The sequence below is a fragment of the Notamacropus eugenii genome, chromosome 1 (genome assembly GCF_028372415.1).
Source record: "Notamacropus eugenii isolate mMacEug1 chromosome 1, mMacEug1.pri_v2, whole genome shotgun sequence".
In the NCBI taxonomy this organism is placed as follows: domain Eukaryota; kingdom Metazoa; phylum Chordata; class Mammalia; order Diprotodontia; family Macropodidae; genus Notamacropus; species Notamacropus eugenii.
In genome coordinates, this window is record NC_092872.1 from 46894348 (window position 1) to 46918862 (window position 24515).

Sequence of the window (24515 nt, forward strand, 5' to 3'; positions counted from 1 at the left end):
ATTTAAACCAGTAGTTTTAGCTCACTGCTGCTTCTTTCTCACAAGGGTCTGAGAGATGATGCTGTAATTCCTCCAGGAGTCCTCACTAGCCAGGTCATTTTAGACAAGTTGAATTTATCTCTTATGTCTGTTTACTCATAGGTCAAACGACAAGGCCACATTAAATGTTCTCAAGGGTTCCTTTGAGCCATATTTGGATACTGTGACAGTAGTTTGTTCTCATAGCCCAAGACCTGAAAGCAGGTATTCCACTTCACTGGGTTATATATAGCCTGTTCTCCAACTGGCATCTTCTCACTTTGATCTCTGGAAATCCTCAATAGGTTCTTGGTTCAGCCTAGTTCAGGCTTTAAATTGGGCAAGCCCAGGGTTATGACCAGTCAGCTTCTCTACTGAGGATAGCTAAATAGAAGCTAGGCTCTTAGAGTAGAATGTTAAAACAGAAAGCCAGGCTTCAAGACCCGCTTCTTTTAAATGAGACAATGCTAAAAGGGAAGCCCACTGAATTACTTAAAATGAACAACCAGCCCTGGAGAACAGATGACCATATACTTTCCTTGGAATAGTAGAAGACTATGAAACAAAATACTGCTTATATTGTCATGTCATGATGGTTATAAATTTTTAGGTTATGATGGAGGTTTCATTTTAAGCGGGGAGAGAGGGCCTCGGGTCAGAAATGACTGACATAAATAAATGGGTATCCGAAGCACCAGACTAGGCTAAATTCCACTAAGGCAATGGCCATGATTCCATTGTGCCACCTGGAAAATGAGGGGCACAGCTTAATGTTGCCCATCTTAGAGAGAAAGCCTGAGTCAAGGAGCTGGTTAGAATATCCAACAGTTTATTAAAAGCTCCCCTGGCCCCAGGGTTCCATAATGGCCCCTAAGTTCCAGGAGCCTTGGCCCTGACTGCCCCCATCCTGCTTCTAAAAGCAGGAATAGAAAGGGAGCTGTGAGGGTCCCCTCTGATTTGACACCCCCAGGGAGCTGCCTCTTCCCAGGTCTAACCCTCACTCCCCCCTCCCCAGCCCCAACCCTGACTTAAAAAAAAAAAGTTAACTTGACAAGACGGGCACAGGACATCAGACAGCAATGGGGGGAAGGAGGGTTCAGAGGAGGGATGCTGAGCTTACTACCCAGGCATCCTTCCCATCTCCCTGCCACCCAGGGGCCTTTCATACCCCCAGACCCTGCTCTCCTCCTAGGACCCATTCTCATGCCCCCTGGGCCCAGAGTTCCCTTGGCAACAATATGATGAGGGCACCTGGAGGGATTATTATATTTCTCTGAATATATCTATGTATCTACACCCTACCCGCCCCTCCCCCCACTGCCCAGGGACTCTATACAGGTTCCCAAGGCACCCTAGGTGGGTATTTGACACACATACACACACATCTCCCCCTTCCCCAGTCCATGATGGAGGAAGATACTGGCACCATGATGGGAAAGTCAGGAATTCCTGGGTCTGCCCTGGGGCCCAAGAGGTACTCCCAAACCCAGAGCCAAGGGGCCTGACTTCATCCCAAGGGAAGCTCACAAGATGAGAAGGTACTAAGGAAGCAGGAGCAAATGTCCTGACAACTCCCCTTCTAAGCACTGACTCAGGACCTGAAAAGCCCCCAGAGCTCAGGTCCTCAGTCTTCCAGGTTCCAGTTGCTGAGGGACCTAGACCCTTCCAGCCCCAGGGAAACCCAGGCATCAGCTCTTTTCCCCCACCCTGTCTTTTTTCAGCCTTGGTGGAGGGAACCCAAGCAAGGGACATCACCAATCCCCCACGAAGTTCAGGAGTAGAAATGAGAAGAGCCGTTAAGGATGTGAGAAGCAACACTAGTACTTCGGCTCAGAGCCCCAGGCCCTGCTACTGACCCAGGTCCCACTCCTTCACTCCCCCCACCCCCTGAGGCTGCCCTGCGCAGGGGCTGGGGGCTATTCCTTAGCAGCAGGAGGGCCCCACCTCGGGGAGGCCCTGTCTGGGGTGGTGGCCCCAGCCAGGTTGGGGGACCTGGTGGTGCCAGGAGAGAAGGCTGGCGCCAGGCTGGGGGGGGCATGCCAGGTGGAGGGGGGCCATGGCTCCAATGAGCCCCTGATCGAGGTACAGGGCGGGAGGGCCAGGCAGGAGCTGGGGGAGGGGCAGGATATCCCTGGGCAGCAGCCTCAGCTGGGATGCCTCCCAGGGCCATGCTGGAGAAACCCAGCCTCATGCTCTCTGCATCAAAAGCCTCGATCTCCCGAGCCTGCCGTTCTAGCAGCGCCCGGATGCGCTCTGACCGACCTGTCTGCAGCGCCAGCAGCTCTTCCTCCACCTATGACATACAACACGTGCACAGGGCTGGGGGTGAGGAGCGTTCAAGTCTGGTTGGGGGGATATGTGCATCAGCTTCCCCCCACCCCCAGCACTCTGGGGCCCCTACCCGTACCCGCTGCTCCAAGAGAGCCCGCCTCAGGGCTACTCTCTGTTCCAGCTCCCGGGCTTCTCGCTCATGCTGACTCTCTGTCCGTATCTTGATCTTGCTCTGATAGGCATTAAGCAGCTCCAGCTCCTGTTGCAACTGCTGTCGCAGTGCCTGGAACTCTGACTCCTGGGTCTCATCCAGGCGAAGCTAGGAGAGGGCAGGAGCTGGGGTCAGATGTCCAAGAAACACCTGACCCCCTACCCTGGGCTCAAAACCTTTTCTCTGGCCTGAGTTTCTCCCCACCTTCCCTCCATGACTGCCGAGGCACTCTGCCTCTCAAATTAGGCCACTTATAAGCCCCCCAGCTCTTGTGTTGTTGCTGAGCCTTACTGCCTGGGAGCTGAGCATCTCAGAGATGGACTGGTCATACTGTTCTGCTAGGATGGCCAGCTTTCGGGTCTGTTCCTCTTTAAGTCGCTTAAGGAGGCTCTTGTGTTGGGCCTTGGGGGTGCCCTCCAGCAGGTGCCCCCGAAGGGCCTTGTACTGCCGAGTCTGGATCTTACATGTCTCCTGGAACTGCTTCTTGATCTGCAACTCCTTCGACTATGGAGTGGATGGGTTGAGTGGAGAGATGATGGGACAGGGTAAAGGAAGGGGGGTAGGGAAGACAAGGAGGGAGAGGGAGAGACCAAAGCAGACAGAGAGGGGAGAGAAACAGAAAACATGTTAGACAGAGAGAGGGGAAGCTAAACACAAAGACAGAGAAGAGTATGAATTATACGGAACAGAACACAGTAGAGAAAATACTCAACAGTATCAGAAAGCATATGCATGGTGCCAGAGATGAGTGAGAAAGCAAACATTCAAAGCAGAGTGTGCACAAGAGACAAAGAGAAGACAAAGGGCTGAGAAACGCAGAACACATGACCAAGAAATGTGGAACCAGTGAAAAGGGTAAAGTTTACAGATGGAACATACTGTAAAGACCAGAACACTGTGAAGATAGTCTTACAAATGGCACCTAGAGGAAGGGAAAGTAAGCCACCAACTGGGCATTGGGAGAAAAGGGAGTGTGTTCTCCCAGCATGGGGACCCAAGTTATGAGGAGGCAGCAGAGAGTGGGTTGAGAGATGGCAGAAAGGACAAGAAACAGCCTTGGGTCTCCAAGGCTGCAAGGATCACAGGCGCTTGTGGAACTATTGCCCTGGTAATACCCCCAGTACTATATGACCCATCCATTTCTCCTCCCAGACCCTTTCCATACCACCTATCCCTCCCCACTTGATGCATTCCATGTCCACATCCAGATCCACCTCTTTTTCAGTCCCCTATCCCCAGCCTGTCCCATAGGATCCATGCTTTACTCTTCGGTCTGTTTGCCCCCTATGGGGGGCTCACTACCCTCCCTCTTCCCCTAGCCATCAAGGGCCATGCCAGAGTGAGGGAAGGTCGGCAGATTGGACAAGACTGTGGGTGGAGTGGACAATGTGCAGTGAAGGGCCGAGGCAGAAGGAACAAAGGCACAAGATAAGATAACAAAGGCATTTGAATAATGGGTCCAGGTAGAATGATGGGAAGAGCCAAGCCTCAATGGAATCCAGAGCTTAGGGACAAGGGAGCCAACACCTCCCAGATTCAGGGGCCCTAGAAACTAATGTAAAACCACTGCAGGGCAGAGAACATTGCTAGGAGAGCAAAGCAAAAAGGACCAGAATGGGGGAGAGGGACACAATGGAGATAGGAGTGAAGGGGACAGACAGTCATGGGGTGGGATGGGAGAGGGATGAAATAGGCTCTGAGTTGGGCTCTGGGGGGTTACAGGGAAGGCTGAGGGGCGGCAGGACAAAGCAGACGGAGGCGGCGGCCTGAGCCAAAGGTATGGTTCCGCTCGAATGTTTTATTCATGTTTATCTTTCTTGGGGGTACGGGGCAATTGAGGAGCAGGGTTGGGGATGGAGGTAAGAAACAGAAAAATCAAATCAAAATCATATGAAAAAAAGTGACTACCCCTCCCAGCTAGCCCTGCCCCAAACCAGAGGGGACACTGCCCAGGCCCTGGAGAAGTAATGAGGGTGAGGATGAGGACACACACAGTGGGAAGACACCAATAATTTAGGGGTGCTGGGGAGGGAACATAAATAAGTGTCACTTCCCAATTTAGTGGATAGGAAGGGCAAACTGTCTGCAGATCCTATGGGAACCCCTTCTACTGAAGGGGCTTTGGTGGACAAAAGGACAGAACACACAAAGGAAGGGAAGGAATAAGGGCTGGGGAAAATCCTCCCCATGCCAGTGGGGTGGGAGATAAAGTGCATGTGCTCTCTGCTGGGGTGAGTAGTGGGAAGGAATCACCTCCAGGGTGGCAAGGCTCGGGGCTGCCTAGTACGGAGACGGTGGCTGGAGGTCGCCCCAGGAGGGACTCGGGGAGGAGCTGGGGGCCTTGAGCATCGCTGACCATGCCTCAGCAGCCGGGGGATCCTGCTTGGGCGTTCCCCTCGAAGCAACCCCCATCGGGCCAGTGCCTGGGCAGCCCCAGGGGACAGGTGGGCAGCTAGTCCCCTACCAGCCCTAGCCAGTCGCCAGTTCCACCCTTTGCACAGGGCCCAAGCCTGGGCCAGTAAGGCCAGGGGATTCCGGGGCTGATGTGGACGCCCACGACGGGGTCCTGGGACTGGCAGCCGGCTTCTGAAGCCATCCTTGTTGGTCTTAGGGTACAGGGCAAAGAGACCCCGGTCGCCTACAGCCCCACAGCCTCGTAAGGTCCGGAAGGCTAATGGTGGTAGGCGTAGCAAGGCCCGCAGCCAGAGCATGGACAGCTCCTGCCGAAGCCTTGGACCCTGTTGCCTTAACCAGCTGCCTCCAGCTGCCACTGCTGCTAAGGGAAGGGCTAGGCCTGGCCAGGCTAAGAGCCAAGCAGCCCCAAGGCCGAGGGGCACCCCAGCTAAGCCCCTTCGCCAACTCAGCCCTAGCACTGCCCCCAGGGCCACCCCTTGGGCCAAGAGCAAGAAAAAGCTGGGAGGCATGTCCAAGGCTGTGCAGAGCAACAAGTATGAGGCCCCCAGTCCCACTAGTCCCACTTCCAAAGCCAACAGGGCAGCCTCTAGGCCACCTCCACCCTGGGCTGCCAAGAGTGGGAGCAGTAGCAATAGAAGTAGTGGCAAGAGGCCCGGGGAAGAACCCACGGCAAAAGACAGACCAGCTAGGAGGCCATGGGACAAGAGGCCTAGGAGCTGACTGGTGGGGCTCAATCTTAGGGGACCAGGGGGGGGCTCAGGAGGAATCTCAGGGAATGAACAACCATCCCCAGGATCCCTGGGAGTCCCAATGGGGGCTTCTTCATCCTCATCCTCCTCCAGGACTGGGGGCAAGACTGGCCCCTGGACCCATCCTAGCTCCAGCTCCTCTCCCATGATACTCCACTCCTCCTTCCCCCACAACCTCCACTCCTCAGCCTCTTCCTGGCCGACAATCCTTCGCTCCCTGGAGCTGGGGGACAGGGTTTCAGGATCCTCAGCTTCCTCCCCATGGGGTAGCCTCCATGTCTGGTCTCCCAGAATCTTCCGCTCCCCAGAGCTGGGGGACAGGGCTACTACCTCCTCGGCCTCCTCCCCCACAATCCTCCGCTCCTCTGGCCCTATGGAGGTCCTAGCCCCTTCCTCTCCCAGAATTCTCCGCTCCTGGACAGTAGCTTCCTTCTCTCCCAGTGTCCTGTGTTCCTGGGCTGCCTCCTCTCCTAGCAGGCTCCGCTCCTCCAAACTGGGGCTGCTACTGGGCAGCTCCCAAGCCTGCTGTTGTCCCAGGGGTCCAGAGCTCGGGTCCAGGGCCTGAGGGGTAAGGGATTGGGGGGCTGGGGAGTGCTCGTCAGGACGTACTTTGAGGCTCTTGGGCTGCTGGCGGACTTGGGCAGCATGCTTCTGGCGCAGCTCCTGCTCACGCCGCTTGTTGTACTCCAGCTGGTTTCCCAGCTCCGTCTGGTGCTGCAGACGGGTGAGCTCAGCTCGGGTGCGCTGCACAGCCTGGAGCTGCCTCACCTCCAGCTCTCGGGTCGACTCGTGCTGCCTCAGCAGCAGCGCACACTCAAGGTCCTTCTGAGTCTGCTTCTTGTTCAGGTCCTGGAGGGGCAGGGAAAGGGTGGAGGGGCACAGCAGTGGGGTCAGGGTTGGGGGATGGTTGGGGAAAGGCCTTAGAGAAAGGATAGGGATGGAGGAAGGTGACATCTCAAAAGGGAGCCACAAACGACCAAGGGCTCCTCTGGGAACTGGGAAAACACCTAGCAGCAGTGGGTCTATAAGGAGGGGAAAGAGCACTCCTGTTGGGAGAAGAGTAAGGGAGGGCTTAATGGGCAGGAAGTGGGGAGTGACGAGTACAGGGTGGAGGAACCTCAAAGATGACAGCCCAGAAGTAGACAGTGTTGAGGAAAAACAGGAATAGAACAAAGTGCAAGCAAGCTCAGAAAAAGAAAGTAGTGATAGGGAGAGGTGGGAGTTCAGGGAAGGAAGACAGGAACCCGATTGGGGAAAGGAAGTAAAGAAATATGAGAGGAAGGAGAAAGGTAGAGAAGTAGAAGGGCAAAAGGGAGTTGTAAGGAAGAGGACATGGAGAAGGAAACACTGAAGGGACAGGAAAAGGAGTGGAAGAGGTGGGAACATGGCCTACCTCCCGCAGCAGATCCTGATCCAAGCTGTGGCGGGCCAAGAGCATTTTACGCTTGTATTGGCGGCACTGCAACTCAAAGTACTGGCGTTGGCGCCGCAGCAGCCCAGCTTCCTCCTCGGCCTGGCACTGCTGCAATTGCTCCTTCTGGCGCAACAGCCACTCGGCCTTCTCCCTCTTGGGGGTGCTTGGATTCTCCTGCAGCTCCTAAGCAGGGGCATGCCAAGTTCCATTGGAGGCCACTCAGGGCTGGTGCCCCAGACCTCCTCGGGGTGTTCTGTCATCTATTCCATCATTTCCATTCCTCCTCTTTGTCCTGTTTCTCTGTCACATACTCTGACTCTTTCCTAGTCTCTTCTCCTCCCACATGTAGAGGGGGCAAAGGAGTAGGAGAACATCAGGGAAGGAGGAGGATGAGGGTAAGCAGAGGGAGATGAAAGGAAAAGAAGAAAAGGGCCAGGAGGAGGAAGAGGAAATGCCCAGAGGTCTCCTTTCTCCCCTCCCCCCAAGGTGGCTCTCCCTACAAGTCCATTCTCCCCTCCATTCTCTTCCCTACCTTGTCCCTGTCCTTGCTCCACCCCCCTCACCTCCTTGAGTTGTTCCTTCCTCAGCTTGTAAGTGCGTTTCTGCGCTTCCAGGAGAGCGGCTAGCTCCTTCTTCTGCTGGCCTAAAATGTGCTGCTGAAACTTGCGCTCCTCTGCCTGGGCAGCACGGGCCTCCTTCTCCCCAATGGCTTGGTGGCGCCGAGCCAGTTTTTCTGCCTCAGCTCCAAAGCCAGCCCGCTGGGCCTCCAGCTCCCGCTGCAGTCGGGCACTGTGCTCTTCCCGCTCACCCCGAAGCCTTGACTCCAAGGCCAGCAGCTGTTTCTGGTGCTGCCGGCGCATTCGCTTATAGCCACTCAACTGCTCCCGCAGAGCCGAGTCCTGCTCGTGCTCCTGGATCTGACGACTCACCTGAGTTCAGAGAGCACCAGAAGAAAGGACTCAGTCAGAACACCAAACATAAAGGCCACTGCCAGTCTCTGGAGTTTGGTCCTCACTCACCAAGGAGGCAGTTCGGATAGTGGCAAAGTGATCCCGGTTTCGACAGTAGGCCCGTCGACGGGCAGAGGAGGAAGAAGCTGGAGGCTGAGGGGCCTGTAAGGGTCCTGGGGGTAGCTCTGGCTGATAGGGATCATCATATAGGTTCTCAGGGCCCTGAAGAAAGGAAGAGGGAGAATGAGGAACAGATGTTTCATGGACGTGAATCCCTGGGACCAAGGGCCTAAGCAATGGGGAAAAAGACAAACAGATATTCTTAGAGGCCCAGATTCCTGAGTTCTAAATAAGGACCCTCCAAAGGCAAACTGCCAAGATAAAGAGCAGTGCTAAGCCATCTTGACAACAGGAGACTGACTCAAAGTGACTTTCCAAAGTTCGTCCATTGCTAGTGGTTGCATCAGGTTCCCCTGACTTCTCCCCACTTCGCAGTTCATCCCCCAAAGCAGGCATGCTAAGGAGATATTGCTTACAGGGAGTCGGTGGATGATAGAGCTGTGAGAGGTGACTGTATGTTCACCTTCCTGCATCATGGCCATCTCTCCAGTCTCTGGGCCTTCTTCCTCCTCCTCTTCCTCTTCTTCCTCATCCTCATTGTCAGATGCATCTGCTAGGCTATTAACAGAGCTGCTCTGACTGGAAGCGCTGATAGACATACTGGGCACTGAGTGGCTGCTCTCCAGGCTGGTCAGTGTCCCTGCCCGGTGCATATAGGGCTCCGTCTCCTGGGAACACAGAGTATGCACTAAGAACAGTCATAGAAGGGACTGGGTTGAGAGTCAGTATGTGCTAGGGAGGCCCCAGGCTCAGGAGGAGAGGGATGAGGATACCAGGTGAGCTGGGGACCACTGGAAAGGGGAAGGAAGGTAGCATAACTAAAGCTGGGACAAAAAAGCAATACTAGAGTTGCCCAGATCTAGTCATAACCCCTAGTCAAACACCTCAAAGGCTTCCCAGTGCCTGAAGGGCAAAGTTCAAACTCTATCTTTGTATTCATAGCCCTTCTAAACCTGGCCCCAACCTACCTCTGCAGACTTCCATTGCTCTGCTACCCAACACACATCCTCTACTCCAGTCAAACCAGATAACCTGCTATTCCCCAAATATACCTTGTCATTTCCCTTCCTCCACATTTTCACTTATGCTATGCTATGCATTCTACCTAAAATGTCCTCCCTCCCTCCTTCCCACCCCACAAACCCAAGTTCTGACTCTTAACATCCTCCTACACCTTTAAGGTGCTGCTCAAATGTCATTCTTTCCACAAAGCCTTCCTTATTCCCCCCAATGTATATAACTACTCCCTCATGAACCCCCAGGATCTTCTATATGGACTCCCTATACAGCACCTTTCACATTTTGCCTTGTACTATAGTTATTTGTTATATGTCTTACCTCCCCTACTAGAGTATAAGCTCCACGAGGGCAGGGACTGTGTCTTAGTCATCCTTGTATTCCCACAGCGCCAACCAGAGTGCATTGTGCACAGTGCATTGTGGGTTCAAGTTCTGGCTCCGCCACTTACTAGCTGTGAAACCATGGGCAAGTCACTTAACCTCTCTGAGCCTCAGTTTCCTCATCTGTAAAATGGGGATAATACTACTTGCACTATCTACCTCACAGAGTTATTGTGAGGAAAGCGATGTATAAACTTTGAAGCACTATAAAAATGTGAGTGGTTATCATTATTGCACATACTAGCTGCAACAAATATCCGCTGAATGAATAGATGAGTAAGTAAATGCAATCCGTTGCCAGGAAAGAGTTGCTCACCTCCTCTTCCTCAGGGACTTCAGCGCTAGGGCCATTCTGCGCCTCCTGGAATAAGATCTTCTTCATTTTTCGATACTGTAGGTTATCTAGCTCCCGAACTGCATCCTTGGTCCTCTGGATCAAATCCATAATCACTGTGGGGGGTCGCTCTCGGAGCACAAAGCGGTGCTAAAAGAAGAAGCCAGTTTAGCACCTGGACGTTTGCTCTGCCCCCTCCCTCTCCCTTCCTTTTGTGGAATGCAGGCATTCTAAAGACCAGACCCTAACTCCCTTCCCTATCAAATGAAAACTCTAGCATTTCCTGTCTACAGGACCCAGCAGTTCTCACCCACACTAGCTCAGGCTCACTTCCCAAAAGGGACATACATTATTCTCCCTAAGATCATCCATGCTTCTCAGCCTCTAGCCTCTAGCTCTCCAAATCGGATCTTGATTCCACAATGAGACTCTCCTATCTGTCTCACTCCCCTTCCCCCTTCAAAAAAACCCTTCACCTTGAGCAGCACATCTGAAGTTGGTCTGTCTTGAGGAATTTTCTGGAGACAAGAGTCAACAAAATTTCGGAAGTACTCAGACCTAAAAGAGTGAAGAAAGAACCAAGAAGACCGTAGAGCACAAGCATTCTGACATGGTACCGCTGCTCCCCCAATTCCTGCCCTATCTTGTGAAGAGCGCATTTTCTTACCAATGTCCAGATTGGAGCACAGGGGACTCATTCTGTGCAATGTGGTATAAGGCACTCATCGCATTCATGTTAAACAGTGGTGGTTTCCGTTCCGCTGGGGAAAGAGAAAGAAGAGGTATAGAGACCAGGAGTGAAGCAGAAAAAGATGAGGAGAGACAAGACAAGTCTGTAAGCAGACAAAAGAGGCAGAAACACAGAAAACAGAGGGGGGAGCTGAGGCAGAGAAGGTCCCATTACCTAATTCAATGCAAGTAATCCCCAAAGACCAAACATCCACCTTGCCATCATATTGCCCTTCATCCATGGCCAAAATCACCTCAGGAGCCATCCTAGAAAAAAGAGCAAGAAAGAAAACATGCTAAGTCATACCAAGTCTCTCTTCCATAGCCCTGAAAATCCCAGCTTTCCAAACTCTTCCTGCTACACTTTCACTTTAAGCCCTCCTCTACCTATCTCCACATCCCAGCTCTGTCTCTAAACCCCAATCTTCATTGCCTCTCACCAATACGGAGTGCCCACGAAGGAGTTGGCAGGTGCCATGATGGAGGCTGAGCCAAAGTCCCCTAGCTTGACCAAGCCTGGTTCTGACAATAAGATGTTCCCAGCCTTCACATCCCTGACAGGGGTAAAGAATGTCAAACTAGGGTTAATGGGATGTCTGGGTTGGAAGAGGATTAAAAAAGATTTTATGAATGGGGGTCAGAAATGATACACACCTGTGGATCATGTTGTGAGAGTGTAAATAGGCCAGGCCCTGTAGTGCACCATGGGTTACAGCTGCAATTTCCACCTCCTGAAGGGGCTTCTTGTGCACTAATGATAATGAGGAAAACAACTCACATTTAGATTTACAAAGTGCTTGGAAAGCCAAGGAATGAAGGAGCCCAAGAAGGGGTCCTCCCTGTCTCTCTGGCACCCCCACCATTCCAGCTTCTTTTCCTTTCTCCTTACTGTTTTAACACAAACTTTAGCCTTCCATCTTTTTTTCAGTTTCCCCTCATTAGCCTGAGGGTCACTCACCCTCTAGAAGGTCAGAGGCAGAGCCCAGGCAATACTCCATCACCAGCTAAGAAAAAAGTCAAGATTTAGAGGTAAGCAGGTCACCAAGTCTCTGACTGTAGGCAGCAGTTCCAAAGGAAATGAAAAAGGGTCTCTTACACTAAGTACTGTGCCTCCTCACTAGCATCCCCCCATTCGAACCCTAATCCTTCTGAGGACCAGCTTGTTTCACTTCCTCCATACAAAGTTTTACTTGACTGTTCTCCCTCCCTCCCTGATCTGACATTCTTAGGCTTTATCACTCATCTTGATACTTAATATTACATTTTAAGTTTTTCACTTTATCTCCTCAACTAGACTTTAAAGTCCTTACGATCAGGAACTATAAACATCTTCTTTCTTTGTTGTCATTACTACACTCTCACTCCCTATCCCAACACTAAACGAGTCACACAAAAGATGCTCATAAATTTAACTTGGTAATGTGGGGCTAGGCCAGGTGGAAGGCCAAGTCTGGGGGCTGGGGATGGGGAGAGAAAGCTCACTGTTTACCCAAGCAGTATGTTCCCTCAAGTAACAGCCTCGGTACTGGATGGTATTGGGATGCCGGAGCTTCTGCAGAAATCGCACCTCCTTGATGATATCTTGCCATTTCTAGGAGAGTATCAGGTTGGGGAGAGGACAAGTATGGACAAGCAGATGGGGTGATAGATGACTGTTTGCTGTTTATATCCATGACCCCACCCTCACTCTGTACCCCCCAGACCCTACCTACCTCATTAGACTGCTTCCCACTATAGGACATCTTCTTGATGGCAACAACCTCACTGCTCCGGACATCACGAGCCTAGAGGGCCGTAGGGTTGTAAGGGTAGGGTTCTGCAATAGGGCCAGGACCCCAGAAGAAAACTAGGAAGGAGGCGAGACAGTGGGAGGATGGGCTAAATTAGCGGAGGGGCAGCAGGATGATATCCTGGGAAAGAATTTTAGCATAAGCCTGAGAGAGATCAGGAGCCTAAGGAATTGGAAGGGAAAAGAGGGAACAGCGCAGCATAAGGTGATAAAGTGGGTTGGGAAAAGCCCACTCACAAAGTAGACAGCTCCAAAACTGCCATGGCCAATCTCCCGGAGATCAGAAAATAGTTTTTCAGGGTCATCCTTGAAGAAGAGTTCAGCCACATCTGGATCCTTCAGGCTCCCAGCCCGGCCCCCTGCCGGCATGTCGGCCCCGTGGGGGATGGGGATTGGGGCCCAGCCTAGAGCATAGAAACAGCCTTAGAAATAGGTACTTTCATGCTCAAGGGGGTAGGGAGGATGGGAGTAGGGAGGTTGGTGGAAAAGGTGGGTGGGTGGGGAAATCCTCAGAACAGGAACAAGACCCCAGGCCTCTATCTCCTCCCCCATTCCTTTGTTGAGGGCAAAGCACAGCTGAGGACCAGCAGGGGCAGAGTGGAAACTACATTTAAACACCAAAAAAGAAGTTGTCATGGCAACAGAAAAAGGGGGTGAGGAGAGATGGTCCTAGAGTTCGTAAAACTGCTGGGAAGGTTCCTCAAATCGTAGTCTTAAAAAACCACCACCCTAACTCAGTTCTTTGCCCCGCTACTCCTAAGATCTCTTTGCCTTCGAAAAATCTAGGAATCCTATTTCCCAACCCCCAGCCTCAAATTCTAGGCCTCTTCCCTCCAGTCTTGGCTCTTCCCTTCTTTCCCAAAAGCTACCCAGTGACCCTCCTGTTTCTGCTCTCTGCACCACTCCCTCCACCCACCCACCCCCCACCTCTCAGACCCTGAAGGAGAACAGGAAGTGGCCAGGCCGGACACTGTGGAAATCCGGCCATTGTCAAATACATATTCACTGGGGATTAGGGGTGGGAAGGAAAAAAAGGATTCTAGAAGCAAGTATGTAATGGCCAAATCACAGATCTAAACCCCTCTGCCTTGTCTGGCATTCAAGGTTCTTCATAATCTGAACCTGCATCTCTTACCCAGTGCAACTTTATCTCCCACTATTCCCCAAGAAGCACTTTTCATTCCAGTCAAGCTAGTTTCTTCACTGTCCCTATTCTGGGCCCAGCTCCTGTCCCACCTCCTTCATAGTGGCCTTTCCTGGCCACTCTAACCATCAATCACCCTCTTCTTTAAGGTCTTATAACATTTATAATCTGTATCACATAATCTGCAACTTAATTACATTCTCCTATTGTTCTCTGGTTTCATGTCAGTTTCCCCCCTTCCCACAACCAGTGTAAACTCCTCAGGGCATAACTCCTGTCCTGCCTTCTCCTGAAGCCCCACTGGCACTCAGCACAGGACTGAAAATACTCAAGGTTTTGTTCAAAGACTTTTTGACTGTTCCAACTTCACCTATAGGTAGCATAAATTATAGTCCCAGTCCATTTCCATTAGTGTTCCCACTAAGAACATCCTCTACCTACCCCACAAGTAGAGGGGTTCAACTTGCAATGCTAAGTCTGATATCTTCTCAGGACCCAGGGGTGCCAAACAAGAGCCTATCCATCATTATTGAAGATACCTTCGAAGCTTCCCCCAGCCTGAAAGGCATGTAGACAAAACTACACAGGCCATTAGCAAGTGAAAATTAGATTTCTCCCCACCTCAAGCCCCCAAATTACCCTGAACACAGTGACCCACAGCCTCAGGATGCCAACAAAACTACCAGTAGATCTGGCAATTAGCCAAGTGAAAATTAGATTTCTCCCAGGTATCTCAGTCTACTTCCTAGCAGAGTGCCCTGGAACATTATTTATACCTACCTACCTACCTATATGCACTTACTGACTGGTTGACAGAATGTAATGAAAGCAAGAATTATTTTAGTTTTGTATCCACAGAATGCCTGGCATATAGCAGAACTCTAATAAGTATTTGTTGGATTGAGTTGTTAAGATATCCAGGTCAAGGCCCTTGTACATGTGGAGGCCAAATGTAGGAGGAAAAATGTATAAGACAGCAGGGGTCTCCAAATTGCCCTCCAGGGTATAGATAATCTCTCTATCAATCTTGGGAAGGGAGATGGTATGGAAAATAGCAGAGCTGAAATTCCCATCTCAGCCTTAAAGTACATCTGACCCCTTAACTTCTGGTCCCCATCTTAAGCCTTGCACCAAACAAAAAGAGACAGCAAGAGGTAAGGATTGAAACACTAATTTAGACGAAAAGTACTCTTCCCCCGCACATACCTCCCCCTCTTTAATGGAAAGAGACAAGACCTCCAAATACCTCTCCTTAAAGGGCAGCATGGATGCAGGTGACTCACAACCAAAACCATCAAACAAATCAGAAATCTGTCCCCTACCTCAAGAACTGGTCTAGCCGCTGGAGGACAGCATGAAAAGGTTCCATCCCTGGGAGCTGCCCGTCGGGAAGGCCGTCCCCCGAGCCCCCGGGGAGGCACAGCTGTCACAAGGTGCGGAGCCCCCCAAAGCCTGTGGACGCGGGGACCCTGCCTTCTGAAGGAAGGAGGGGAGCAGGAGAAGGGGGCCGACCAGCCCTCCCCTCGGGGGGGCGCTCCCGCCCCAGGACAACTACTCGGAACTCTGGTTTGCGAGGCGATTTAAGGCTGGCAAAGTGCACAAAGCGCTTTCTTCAAAGAGCCCGATGGGGCAGGTGGGGCGAAGCGAGGCCCTAAGGGGCGATCACACGCTCGGCTGGGTAAGGCGGGGATGGGGGGCTAAGCCCAGGCCCCCAAGTGCAGCCTGCGGCCCCTGACACGGAGCGGGCGCTCCTACCTGGAGGGGGTCGCTATGGTGCCCCAGCGTCTCCGCCGTCGCCTCCTCCTGGGGTCCTCCAGTGGCTCCGGGGTCGCTGCGAGGGGGGGAAAGGGACTCCCCGCCCCCTCGCTGCCTCTTCCTCGGCTTCGCCCCGATCCCAGGCTGGGGCGGGGGCGGGAGGAGAGGCAGGGAGCCCCCTCCCCACCCCCCACTTCCTCGGGCCACAGGGGGGGAGCGCCTGACACTCCCCCCCACCCCCCGATGTCCTCTCGGGGATGTTCGGGCGGCGGGCGACACGCCGGCGGGTGCCTCCGGGCTGACCCCCTCCCCGGGCGCCCCGTGGGGCGACGGCGGCTGGGGCTGAGGGGCGGGTGACAGCCCCGCGACCCCCACCCCCGCCCCGGCTTCCTCTTTCCCCCTCTCTCCACCAGGGGGAGGCGGGAAAGGCTGGAGCTGACCCTGCCCGCCCCTCCCTCCCTCCCTCCTTCCCTCACCGGCTCCCTCCTGCTGCTGCAGCGGCTCCCCCCGCGCCCTGCTAGGCTGCTCACAACCCTCTGCCCGCTCCCCTCTCCCCTCCTCTGCCCCCTTCTCGGCTCGCCGGCCTGTCTGACCCTCGGCGGCGGATCCTCTCCCAGTCCTCTCTCCCTCACCCTCTCCCTCTCTCGCTTCCCCCCAGGTCCAAGATGGTGGCCGGGCGGGAGCGCGCAGGCGCGGTAGGGATACCGGGCCAAAGGAGGCGGAGCCTGGAGGGAGGAGCCCCGAAGGAAACCTCCCTCCCGCGCCCGCCGAGCCCGCCGCCCCCGCGGGGCTCTCGCACCAGCAAAGCTGAGGCCGCCCGGAGTGCGCGCGCGCGCGCTTCCGCCACGCGGCCTTCGTCTGGGAGGAGGCGGAAAGGGGGCGGAGCCCCGTGCCGACCCCTCCCCCTTCTCTCCCCAATCTCCGGCAGGCGGGGGAAGGGGAGCTGGCAGGAGACAGGTCGCATGCGCTCACCCCGCCTCAAGTCCCAGCCTGTTGCTAGGGGAAGCTTTGAGAGGGACGGCCGAGAAGTAAACGCAGACTGCGCTTTACGCCTGCGCAGGAGGCGTTGGGAGGGGTCAGGGGAACTGGCGTGGCGAGGAAGAAAAAGCGGGAAAGTGGGTTACTCTGAAGTTTGTAGACCATCTGGACAAGGAAAGAATGCCAAAGAATGGAAGGAATCCGGGAAGCCGGAGCTGGCCGCACTGTTCTGCGCGCCAAGAAGCCGAGGCTCGTCGGAGCGCCGGGCCTGGGGGCTAACCCCCAGGGAAGCGCTTCCGAGCCCTCCACAAGGGCGATCGCTGCCGTCGGTGCCATGCCCCTTGTCCGGGGTCACTCCTGCCCAGATACCCAGGCGCAGAAACGCGTGTCCGCGGTGTCCGGGCTGGCCCCGCACCTGTGAAGCCAGGCGCAGAAATGCGTGTCCGCGGTGTCCGGGCTGGCCCCGCACCTGTGAAGCCAGGCGCAGAAACGCGTGTCCGCGCTGTCCGGGCTGGGGGTGCAGAAACGCGTGTCCGCGCTGTCCGGGCTGGCCCCGCACCTGTGAAGCCAGGCGCAGAAACGCGTGTCCGCGGTGTCCGGGCTGGCCCCGCACCTGTGAAGCCAGGCGCAGAAACGCGTGTCCGCGCTGTCCGGGCTGGCCCCGCACCTGTGAAGCCAGGCGCAGAAACGCGTGTCCGCGCTGTCCGGGCTGGCCCCGCACCTGTGAAGCCAGGCGCAGAAACGCGTGTCCGCGGTGTCCGGGCTGGCCCCGCACCTGTGAAGCCAGGCGCAGAAACGCGTGTCCGCGGTGTCCGGGCTGGCCCCGCACCTGTGAAGCCAGGCGCAGAAACGCGTGTCCGCGCTGTCCGGGCTGGCCCCGCACCTGTGAAGCCAGGCGCAGAAACGCGTGTCCGCGCTGTCCGGGCTGGCCCCGCACCTGTGAAGCCAGGCGCAGAAACGCGTGTCTGCGCTCTCCAGGCTGGCCCGGCACCTATGAAACGCACAAAAACATCTCGGACTCCCAGGAGGGGTAAGAAATATGTTTAATGGTCCTCAGCCCCGCTCTAAGATCCTCCCTCCCATCTGATCCAGCTCAAGGGGCCCAGATGAGCCCACAGAAATGAATCACAGACCTAGGGAAAGAAAAAGAAATTAGATTATAAACCGCTTGAGAGCAAGAACTGTGTTTTGTTTTGCTTAATATCCTGGGCTCCAGGCTCACAAGGTCATCAAGCTGTTTAAGGCAAGTTGACTCCCAGAGAAAAAAAACAATATTGGTTGGGGGCACTTAGGGAAACAAATAGATAAGGCAAACGATCACTAAGGAAAGGGCTGGAAAAGGGTAGGACGATGGTCTATTTACATACATCGTGCACTCCGGAACAGTACTGGTCATTAGGGATCTGCTGCTGTTTTCCTATTAATTTAGGACTACATGTCTACATGTTCAAGCATTTAACAGTTCCTGCTTCTATTCAGGGAACTGAAACATGAAGAACGAAAATCATGGAGTGAATTTGTCTTCAGCATTTTATCCTATTCCTGGGTCTCTTCTACTCACAAAACCCTATTTCTTTGTGCTTACCATCTTGCAATGGGGCACCCAGTAAGCACTCAGTAAATGTTTGCTGAATGAATAAACCTCTGGTGGTGGAATTTCAGGCACCATAACCCTCATTCTTCTCTGCTGAGTTGAACAGTATGAAGAGCCTAGAGAAAAGGGGGCAGAGACTCTTACCTTTAAGCAAAATACAACCTGAAGCTGTTGAGTTTAGATATGGTTTCTCTGCCAAGGTGCATCCCAACGTGGATGGCTACAGACTGCTGCAAAGCAACATAGGAAGCCACAGAAGAAGAGAAGAAAGCAGCTGAAGTAGAGAAGCCTGGAACCACACAAAACACGTTCCTCCTGTGGATTGGTAGAAAAGAGGAAGAAAGAAAATGATGAGATTATTTCCTTTGCCAAAGCCCTCCTAAACAGCAATGAGAGGTTAACAGTGGTTGGGGAGAAAGAAGGGAAGAGAAGGCAAAGTAGTTGGGACAGTGAAGTAGGTCCTAAACCTCAGTAACAGACTAAAAAGAAACAATTCAGGGAACACAAACAAGGAAGATTCACATATGGTAGGGGTGGCAAGATGACAAAGAGAGTTAAGGGCCTCATAATCTGGAGCTCTCACCATAGTAAGTAGCTTGGTAAGAATAAGGCCCTCATGGCTCCAGACATCATAACAGTCTTCTTCTGGCTTGGAACTCTCAACAACATATGTGTTCACAGCATCTCCCTCCTCTTCATCTAAGCAGGATGTGGGTGGCTGGCTGGAGGGCAGGATTCCGGGGGCTGCCCTGAAAACCAGGCAAGTCCCAGAGGTTTTCTCTGCAGGCACCAGGGCTGTTATCAATACTAGCTCCTCTGCAGAAGAGCCTGGAGGGAAGAAAGAGATGGAGAACACATTTTAGGGAATTGGTGGAGTATTCTTTTCTATACATGCCAGTGCAAATATTCTACATTAGACATATTCAACTAAATATATCCAATTCACTTGAAAAAACAATACTTATTTAAAGCTGGAAAGAATCTGAAGGACCACACAACCCAATCCCTATTAACACTATTCCTTTTCTTTTCTTCTTGGGATCATAATCATAGAATTTCAGTGCTAGAAAGAATCTTAGATGTCATCTAGCCTAACCCTCTCATTTGCATGAGTAAGGAGGCGCAGAGAAATGAAAAGCTTAGGTTTGAAGAAATAAGGCTCAGAGAGGCTGTGATCAGCCCAATATCACACAGTGAGCCAGCAGCAGAGCAGGGATGATTCCCAAGTCTCCTCTTCCAAACTTATTCATAAGTTCCTCCAAACTATAACTTGGAAAACTATTTTTAAATCCACTGAAGCACCCAGCATATGTGGATATCATGGAAAGCACTTCTGACTGACAGGAAATCTAGATTTTTAGTTCTGAGCAAGTCACATCATTTCTCTGAACCTCCATTTCCACTCATGTAAAATGAGAAAGTTGGACCACATGGTGTCTAAGGGTCCTTTTAGTTCTAACACTCTATGATTATATTATGCCAAAAAGAAAAGGAAAGAAACATGGTGTTACTGGGAAGAGAAGGCTTTCTTGATTTCCTCATGAAGATAATACCACTTGTCTGCCTCGGGGCTTCCTTCACAGGGTTTCCTATGACAGGTAAGATAATGTACATAAAGGTACTTTGAAAGTTGTGTTCACATGTATGGATGGGATTGTTAGTTCACATTTTTGGGAGAGACAGGAAACTGTTTCTAAGAAACTATAGAAAAGAAAATTTCAGGTCATCCTTTTCTTCTCTCACCACTTTGTCCCAGTTGATGACCACGGACAGTGGCCCGTAGCTGTTGAGTCCTGTTTTTCTTGATACCATCTCCTAAATTTAAACTGGTCAGCAGTTTCACAGTATGAGACTCAGGTCCAGGCAGTTTCTCTGCAGATGTCTTATTCCAAGGGCACAGAGTCAGTTGACCCAGAGATCTCATGAAGGAGACCCAGTCCTATGAGCAGAAAGGTGGTAACAGGGTGGTAAGACCAAACTGACAGGAAAGATAGACCTGCAGAAATCATAAGGAGTAATCTCACCTGAGGGATATCAGGATTTCGAAGCCCTTCACCATGGTTAAGGATAAAACCACCAAGGCCTAGGCCTGAAGCGCCAAGTAGCAACAATGCAAGCGCAGCACAAACCAAAGGTGGACGGTGTGCCAGGCAGAGCTGCAGGTTCTCTCCTGCCTGCCAGCTGCCCATAGGGAGGTGAGGGATTAATCCTCACTCTCTGCTGGGAACCTGTCAGAGGAAGAAAAATTCAATTACCCAAATATGTGTTTCGTATCTGCTATAAGCAAGGCATTGTACTAGGACTAGAAACAACTCTCCCTTCACTCTTACATGATATGGAGAGGTCATAGTACGACATTTTAATAGATAAGCAAGTACAAGATAATTTCAAGAGGGAGAGAACAGTGACAACAGAATCAGTAAAAACATCCCTTAGAAGGTAACATCTGAATTAACAAACGGGAAGCAGCTAGTCAGAGATGCTGAGGAGGGTACAGGGCAAAGCCAATACATCATATCTTTTCCCCCAAACCAACCAAGGAAAAAGGTATATAAAAATGGGGTGGAGATAGAAAAATCAATTTTGTTCGAAGGGAGAGCAGACATCATTAAAATGAGGGAATTAAAGACGCTTGCTCCACCCCCATCGGTAAGTAGTTCCCGAAAGGGTTATAGGCCTAGAAGACTCGAAGGAACTGGCTGAAGGGAACAGTCTGTAGGATGACATTTCAAAGAATGAAAAGGTGGGGGTGGGAGAGAAAAGGAAAAAATGAAAGAGTAACATTCTGGGTAAGTTTCATAACACCATCTAGCTGACAATCCTGTGGGTGCAAGTAATTGTTATCCCTCTTTTACAGGTGAGCAAAGTGGAGCTCAGGGGGAAGAAATGACTTGCCCGAGGTCAGCCCAGCAGCACTAAGTGGCAAAGGGAGGATTAGAACTCAGGCTTTCTTTTTGCAGATCCAGGGCTCTGGATGCCCGTACCGGGAGGGAAGGGGGGCGTCGGGGAGGGGTAGGACGGTGCCAAGATTAAGCATCAGGAGGAGCAACGGGTGGGGAAAGAGTGGGAAGGAGGATTGCTCCCAACACCTTCCTTCGCCCTTTCGACTTCTAAAAACAAGCAGGTAGGGACAGGTGGACCGCCTTGACCAGGAAGGGATTCAGCATCTGCGGCTGCTTTCCTCTAAACCATGGTCCCTTTCAGGGACCGCTTCTAAGGGCCGGAGAGCTCCTAGTCCCCCGACCTCCTTCCCCTCCTCCCATCCCCCAGCTAGCCAGCAAGCACCCTCCAGGGCAACAGCGGAGCCCCTGGCTCTCACCCTTTAAATGCCCAGATGCGGTCCAGGCGCCCACTTGACGTCACGCACAAGGAAGAGGCGGACCGCACATGCGCATTCCCTCTGTCTCCTAGCCCTCGTGGAGAATCTATGTGGGGGAGCTGAAAGGTCCTAAACGGCCGATTTCCTCAGTTCCGGAAATTATGACAGGATCAAACCATTTTGACATAAAATTCAGGGGTAGAGAATAAGGCACTAATCTTTCCTCCCCTTTCCCTCCAAAAAAAAGGCTGATGTCATGGGGACGGATCTATCAGTTTTGATCTGAAATATCTTCACAATTATAGATTTCCTCTGTATATTAAGATATAGGAGCTTTAATTTTACATTTGTCGCAGGCTTGGATTAGAAACCCCCTCCCCTCGCCCATACCATTTTCACAACTTGGCTCCTCCCCGTGGTGAGGTATTCCCACGTGGGGTAAGTGGGCGGAGTCTTCATTTCTGTGCTACTTTCAGGGGTGTTGCATCTAATTTTGCATCCGAGCAGTAACAAATAATGAGTGGCCTCCCGCAGTGTGTAATACAAATTGCAACACAAATACAAATTATTATTTAATAATAATAAATAGAAAGGGACCCTGTTTCCAGGTCAAGGGCTTGTAAGTAGTTTATAAATTTTTTGTATCCAAACCAAACCTGTTAGCTTAATTTTAAGCAAGTCCTCGGGCAAGGTATTTAACTAGGTGCTGAGGATACAAAACAATGCAAGGCTGGCTTTGCCTTCAAAGAGCTTGCTCCTGAGAGAAGACAGGATATCAGTCAGTCATTAAATAAACGTTCAGGGCCTCCTGTGTGAAGAGACAGCATATAAGCAAGCTTATTGTTTTAACACGATTATTTGAGAAAGGAAAGAACACTGATGACTGGAAGATGAAGAAAGACTTCCATTAAGAAGGGCCATATCTTGAGGGAAGCCAGGAATTTTAAGGGGCGGAGATGTGAAGTAAGTGCATTCCAGACCTTGTGAACAGCTGGTGCAAAGGCGCAAAATTGAGATGGGGCGGGAGGGGAAATACCAAGATTAGGAAAGAGCACTAAGGACTCTGCGGTCTAACATAGCTTTGGACAGTAAAATAAATATTTGAAGAGAATTCTTGGAAATTTTACGTGTAAGAGAGAGATGTTGGGCCCTTGGGGCTTTCTCACAAGGGTCGCTCCCATTGAATTTAGTCTTAGGGGATCCTGACCCCAGAGAGACATCCTCAGGCTTTTTGGATCATTCTCTGAAGTATCTGGGAAATCCCTTAAATAGAGCTTAGGTTTGGTCTATGTCTGGGATGACCCCTAAAGGAATTTAACAATAATTTTTAGAAAAGTAGTAAACAGCAGGTACAGGGCATCCATTTATTTCCTCTACCATAGAATATAAGTTAACATGCAGAAAACATAAGCACACTGACAAATACTTGCTAAGACGTGAAACAGTGTAACAGAGGACTCAGACTCCATAATGATACATAAATACACAAGGCTCTCCTTCGTAAACAAAGAAACCCATTGAAATGCAGAAATACCTGTTTCTATTCCTTTCTCTTATTCTCTCTGGTAAAGATTCCTGTGAGATTAATAGGGCCACTGAAGAGACTTCACTTTCACTTCACCCTGCACAATCCAAAACACAACTCAAGGTTCCTATTTTGCGGCCAAGCTAACCTGCAAAACTGTAACCTTTTGTGAGAGTTACTTCCCCTGAGAAGGGAAGCAGAATTGCAAGAAGTACTGTTGCAAATCCAATACCCAGACCTCTCAGTGATAGCCACCAAAGCCAGGAATCTCAGGAACCATGTACCTAAAGACAAGGAAAGAAATACAGTATAGAAGCTAAGGATTTGAAATCCAATCTAAGGCTCACCTAGAAAACATGTTTCTGCTGCAGGGGTGGGGATGGGGTGTGTGGATTCTCAAGATTGAAGTCCAAGGGAAAGCTCTCAGAATCTCAAGCCACACTTTTGAAACAAAGGAAAAAAAGAATGAATTTAAACCTATTGAATGAGCAGCTTTTTTTTTTTTTTTTTGGTATTTATTTATGCCTCCCAGTGCTCCCTTAATGGAGCAATAACCCTCCATCTCTCCAAAAAATCCCATAACGAAACCCTCAAAATAAATAGGCACAGTCCACCATTTGACACTGACATAAAAAAATAGTATGTCTTATTCAAGATTTTTAGAAACTGTCACCTCTCTAGTAGGAAGTGGGTGGCATGATTCATCTTCAGTTATCTGGATTCCTAGTTTAGCTACATTAATAAGAATTCTAAAGTCTTTCAAAGTTGTTTGTGATGTGATCACTGTATATGTGATATACACATATACAATAATGTGATCATTGTATAAATTTTTCTCCTAGTTCTCACTTCACTCTGTATCAGTTCATAGAAGTTTTTCCACTTTTCCTTGAAACTATCCATTTCCTATGGTGTCAGGCCTAGAGGCCTAAGGGCTACCCGAGTCTTACCTTACCTATCACAGGTCTTCGGCTGGCCAAACTGGATAAACGTATGAGAGAAGAGACTTTCCAGTGTCGAACAAGGGTTAGGCTTTATTCAGGGTCTTGGTTACATGTGCAGGGGGAATTCTTCCTCAGGAGAGAGGAGTCCTCCTCCCAAGGAGGCAAAGATCTTACAGCAAGAGAATGGAAGTGGGAGTGGGAGAGGGGAGAGGGGAGAGGGGCCTTTTGTCCTCTAAGGGCCCCTCAGTGCTAAGAGCGCCTTCAGGCTTTCCTGACCCTACTTAAGCTCTCCCACCGCATAGTTTACACCTGAATACCGTGCCTGTTCTCAGCCCTTAGCTAGACAACAATAGGTGTGCTCAAACCATGGATTAATCTCAAGGGCGGGATGCTCTCCCCAGCAAGTTTCCCACGGGGAAGAAGCAGAAATGCACAAGATAGCCTGGGTCTCACACCTCAATTTCCAGCTGTTCCCTGGGGGGCCTCATGAGAACTCTAAGGTTTAGAAGTCCTCACTTTTACCTGCCTGAGACTGTCCACATGAAACTGAGCTTACACCCCCAACACTATGGCATTTCATTTATAAACCATAATTTATTCTCTAATGGGTGAGCGCCCCCTTAGTTTCTAGTGCTTTGCACATGCCCACCCATCACCAAGATAGAGGCACCCACATGGGAGAAGACAGAGATCTGCTTTAGGAGAAGACATCTTGAATTTTCTACCACATAGGGGAAAGCAGTTTCTTTCCATTGCATGGGAACAGGTGTCATCTTTAAATTAACAGAAGAACAAACAAAGTAGATGCCCATCAATTGGAGAATGGCTAAACCAACAGTGGTATCTGAATGTAACG

General features: G+C 51.3%; 3 protein-coding genes across 8 annotated transcripts; 1 reads left to right on the forward strand and 2 right to left on the reverse strand.

Moving 5' to 3' along the window:
* Nucleotides 1–827: 827 nt before the first annotated feature.
* On the reverse strand, nt 828–15431 carry TAOK2 (TAO kinase 2). Of its 5 annotated transcripts, XM_072598969.1 has the most exons (18): nt 12638–15293; nt 12324–12395; nt 12101–12202; nt 11570–11615; nt 11266–11362; nt 11052–11165; nt 10787–10878; nt 10550–10643; nt 10359–10440; nt 9865–10032; nt 8565–8816; nt 8098–8250; nt 7642–8007; nt 7058–7261; nt 6274–6513; nt 2792–3004; nt 2426–2608; nt 828–2311 (listed from the first exon to the last, which is right to left on the reverse strand). In XM_072598969.1, exons 1-18 carry the CDS (start codon nt 12767–12769, stop codon nt 1790–1792), a joined length of 3132 nt encoding a protein of 1043 aa, XP_072455070.1. In that variant the 5' UTR covers nt 12770–15293; the 3' UTR covers nt 828–1789. The 5 variants fall into 5 exon arrangements, with proteins under 5 accessions (XP_072455070.1, XP_072455040.1, XP_072455060.1 ...); XM_072598939.1 differs by lacking the exons at nt 828–2311; nt 2426–2608; nt 2792–3004 and adding an exon at nt 15300–15431 and having other exon boundaries at nt 4279–6513; nt 12638–12804; XM_072598959.1 differs by lacking the exons at nt 828–2311; nt 2426–2608; nt 2792–3004 and having other exon boundaries at nt 4279–6513; nt 12638–12804; nt 14867–15292.
* Nucleotides 15432–16261: 830 nt separating this feature from the next.
* On the forward strand, nt 16262–17933 carry LOC140500667 (uncharacterized). Its single transcript, XM_072603446.1, has 3 exons — nt 16262–16364; nt 16564–17307; nt 17757–17933. The coding sequence occupies exons 1-3, from the start codon at nt 16262–16264 to the stop codon at nt 17762–17764; spliced, it is 855 nt and encodes a 284-aa protein (XP_072459547.1). The 3' UTR covers nt 17765–17933.
* TMEM219 (transmembrane protein 219) lies at nt 17304–21351 on the reverse strand. Of its 2 annotated transcripts, none has more exons than XM_072599027.1 (6): nt 21191–21351; nt 19896–20099; nt 19615–19810; nt 18455–18699; nt 18016–18186; nt 17304–17410 (listed from the first exon to the last, which is right to left on the reverse strand). In XM_072599027.1, the coding sequence occupies exons 2-5, from the start codon at nt 20058–20060 to the stop codon at nt 18049–18051; spliced, it is 744 nt and encodes a 247-aa protein (XP_072455128.1). In that variant the 5' UTR covers nt 20061–20099; nt 21191–21351; the 3' UTR covers nt 17304–17410; nt 18016–18048. The 2 variants fall into 2 exon arrangements, with proteins under 2 accessions (XP_072455128.1, XP_072455135.1); XM_072599034.1 differs by having other exon boundaries at nt 20767–21205.
* Between the last annotated feature and the right edge of the window lie 3164 nt (nt 21352–24515).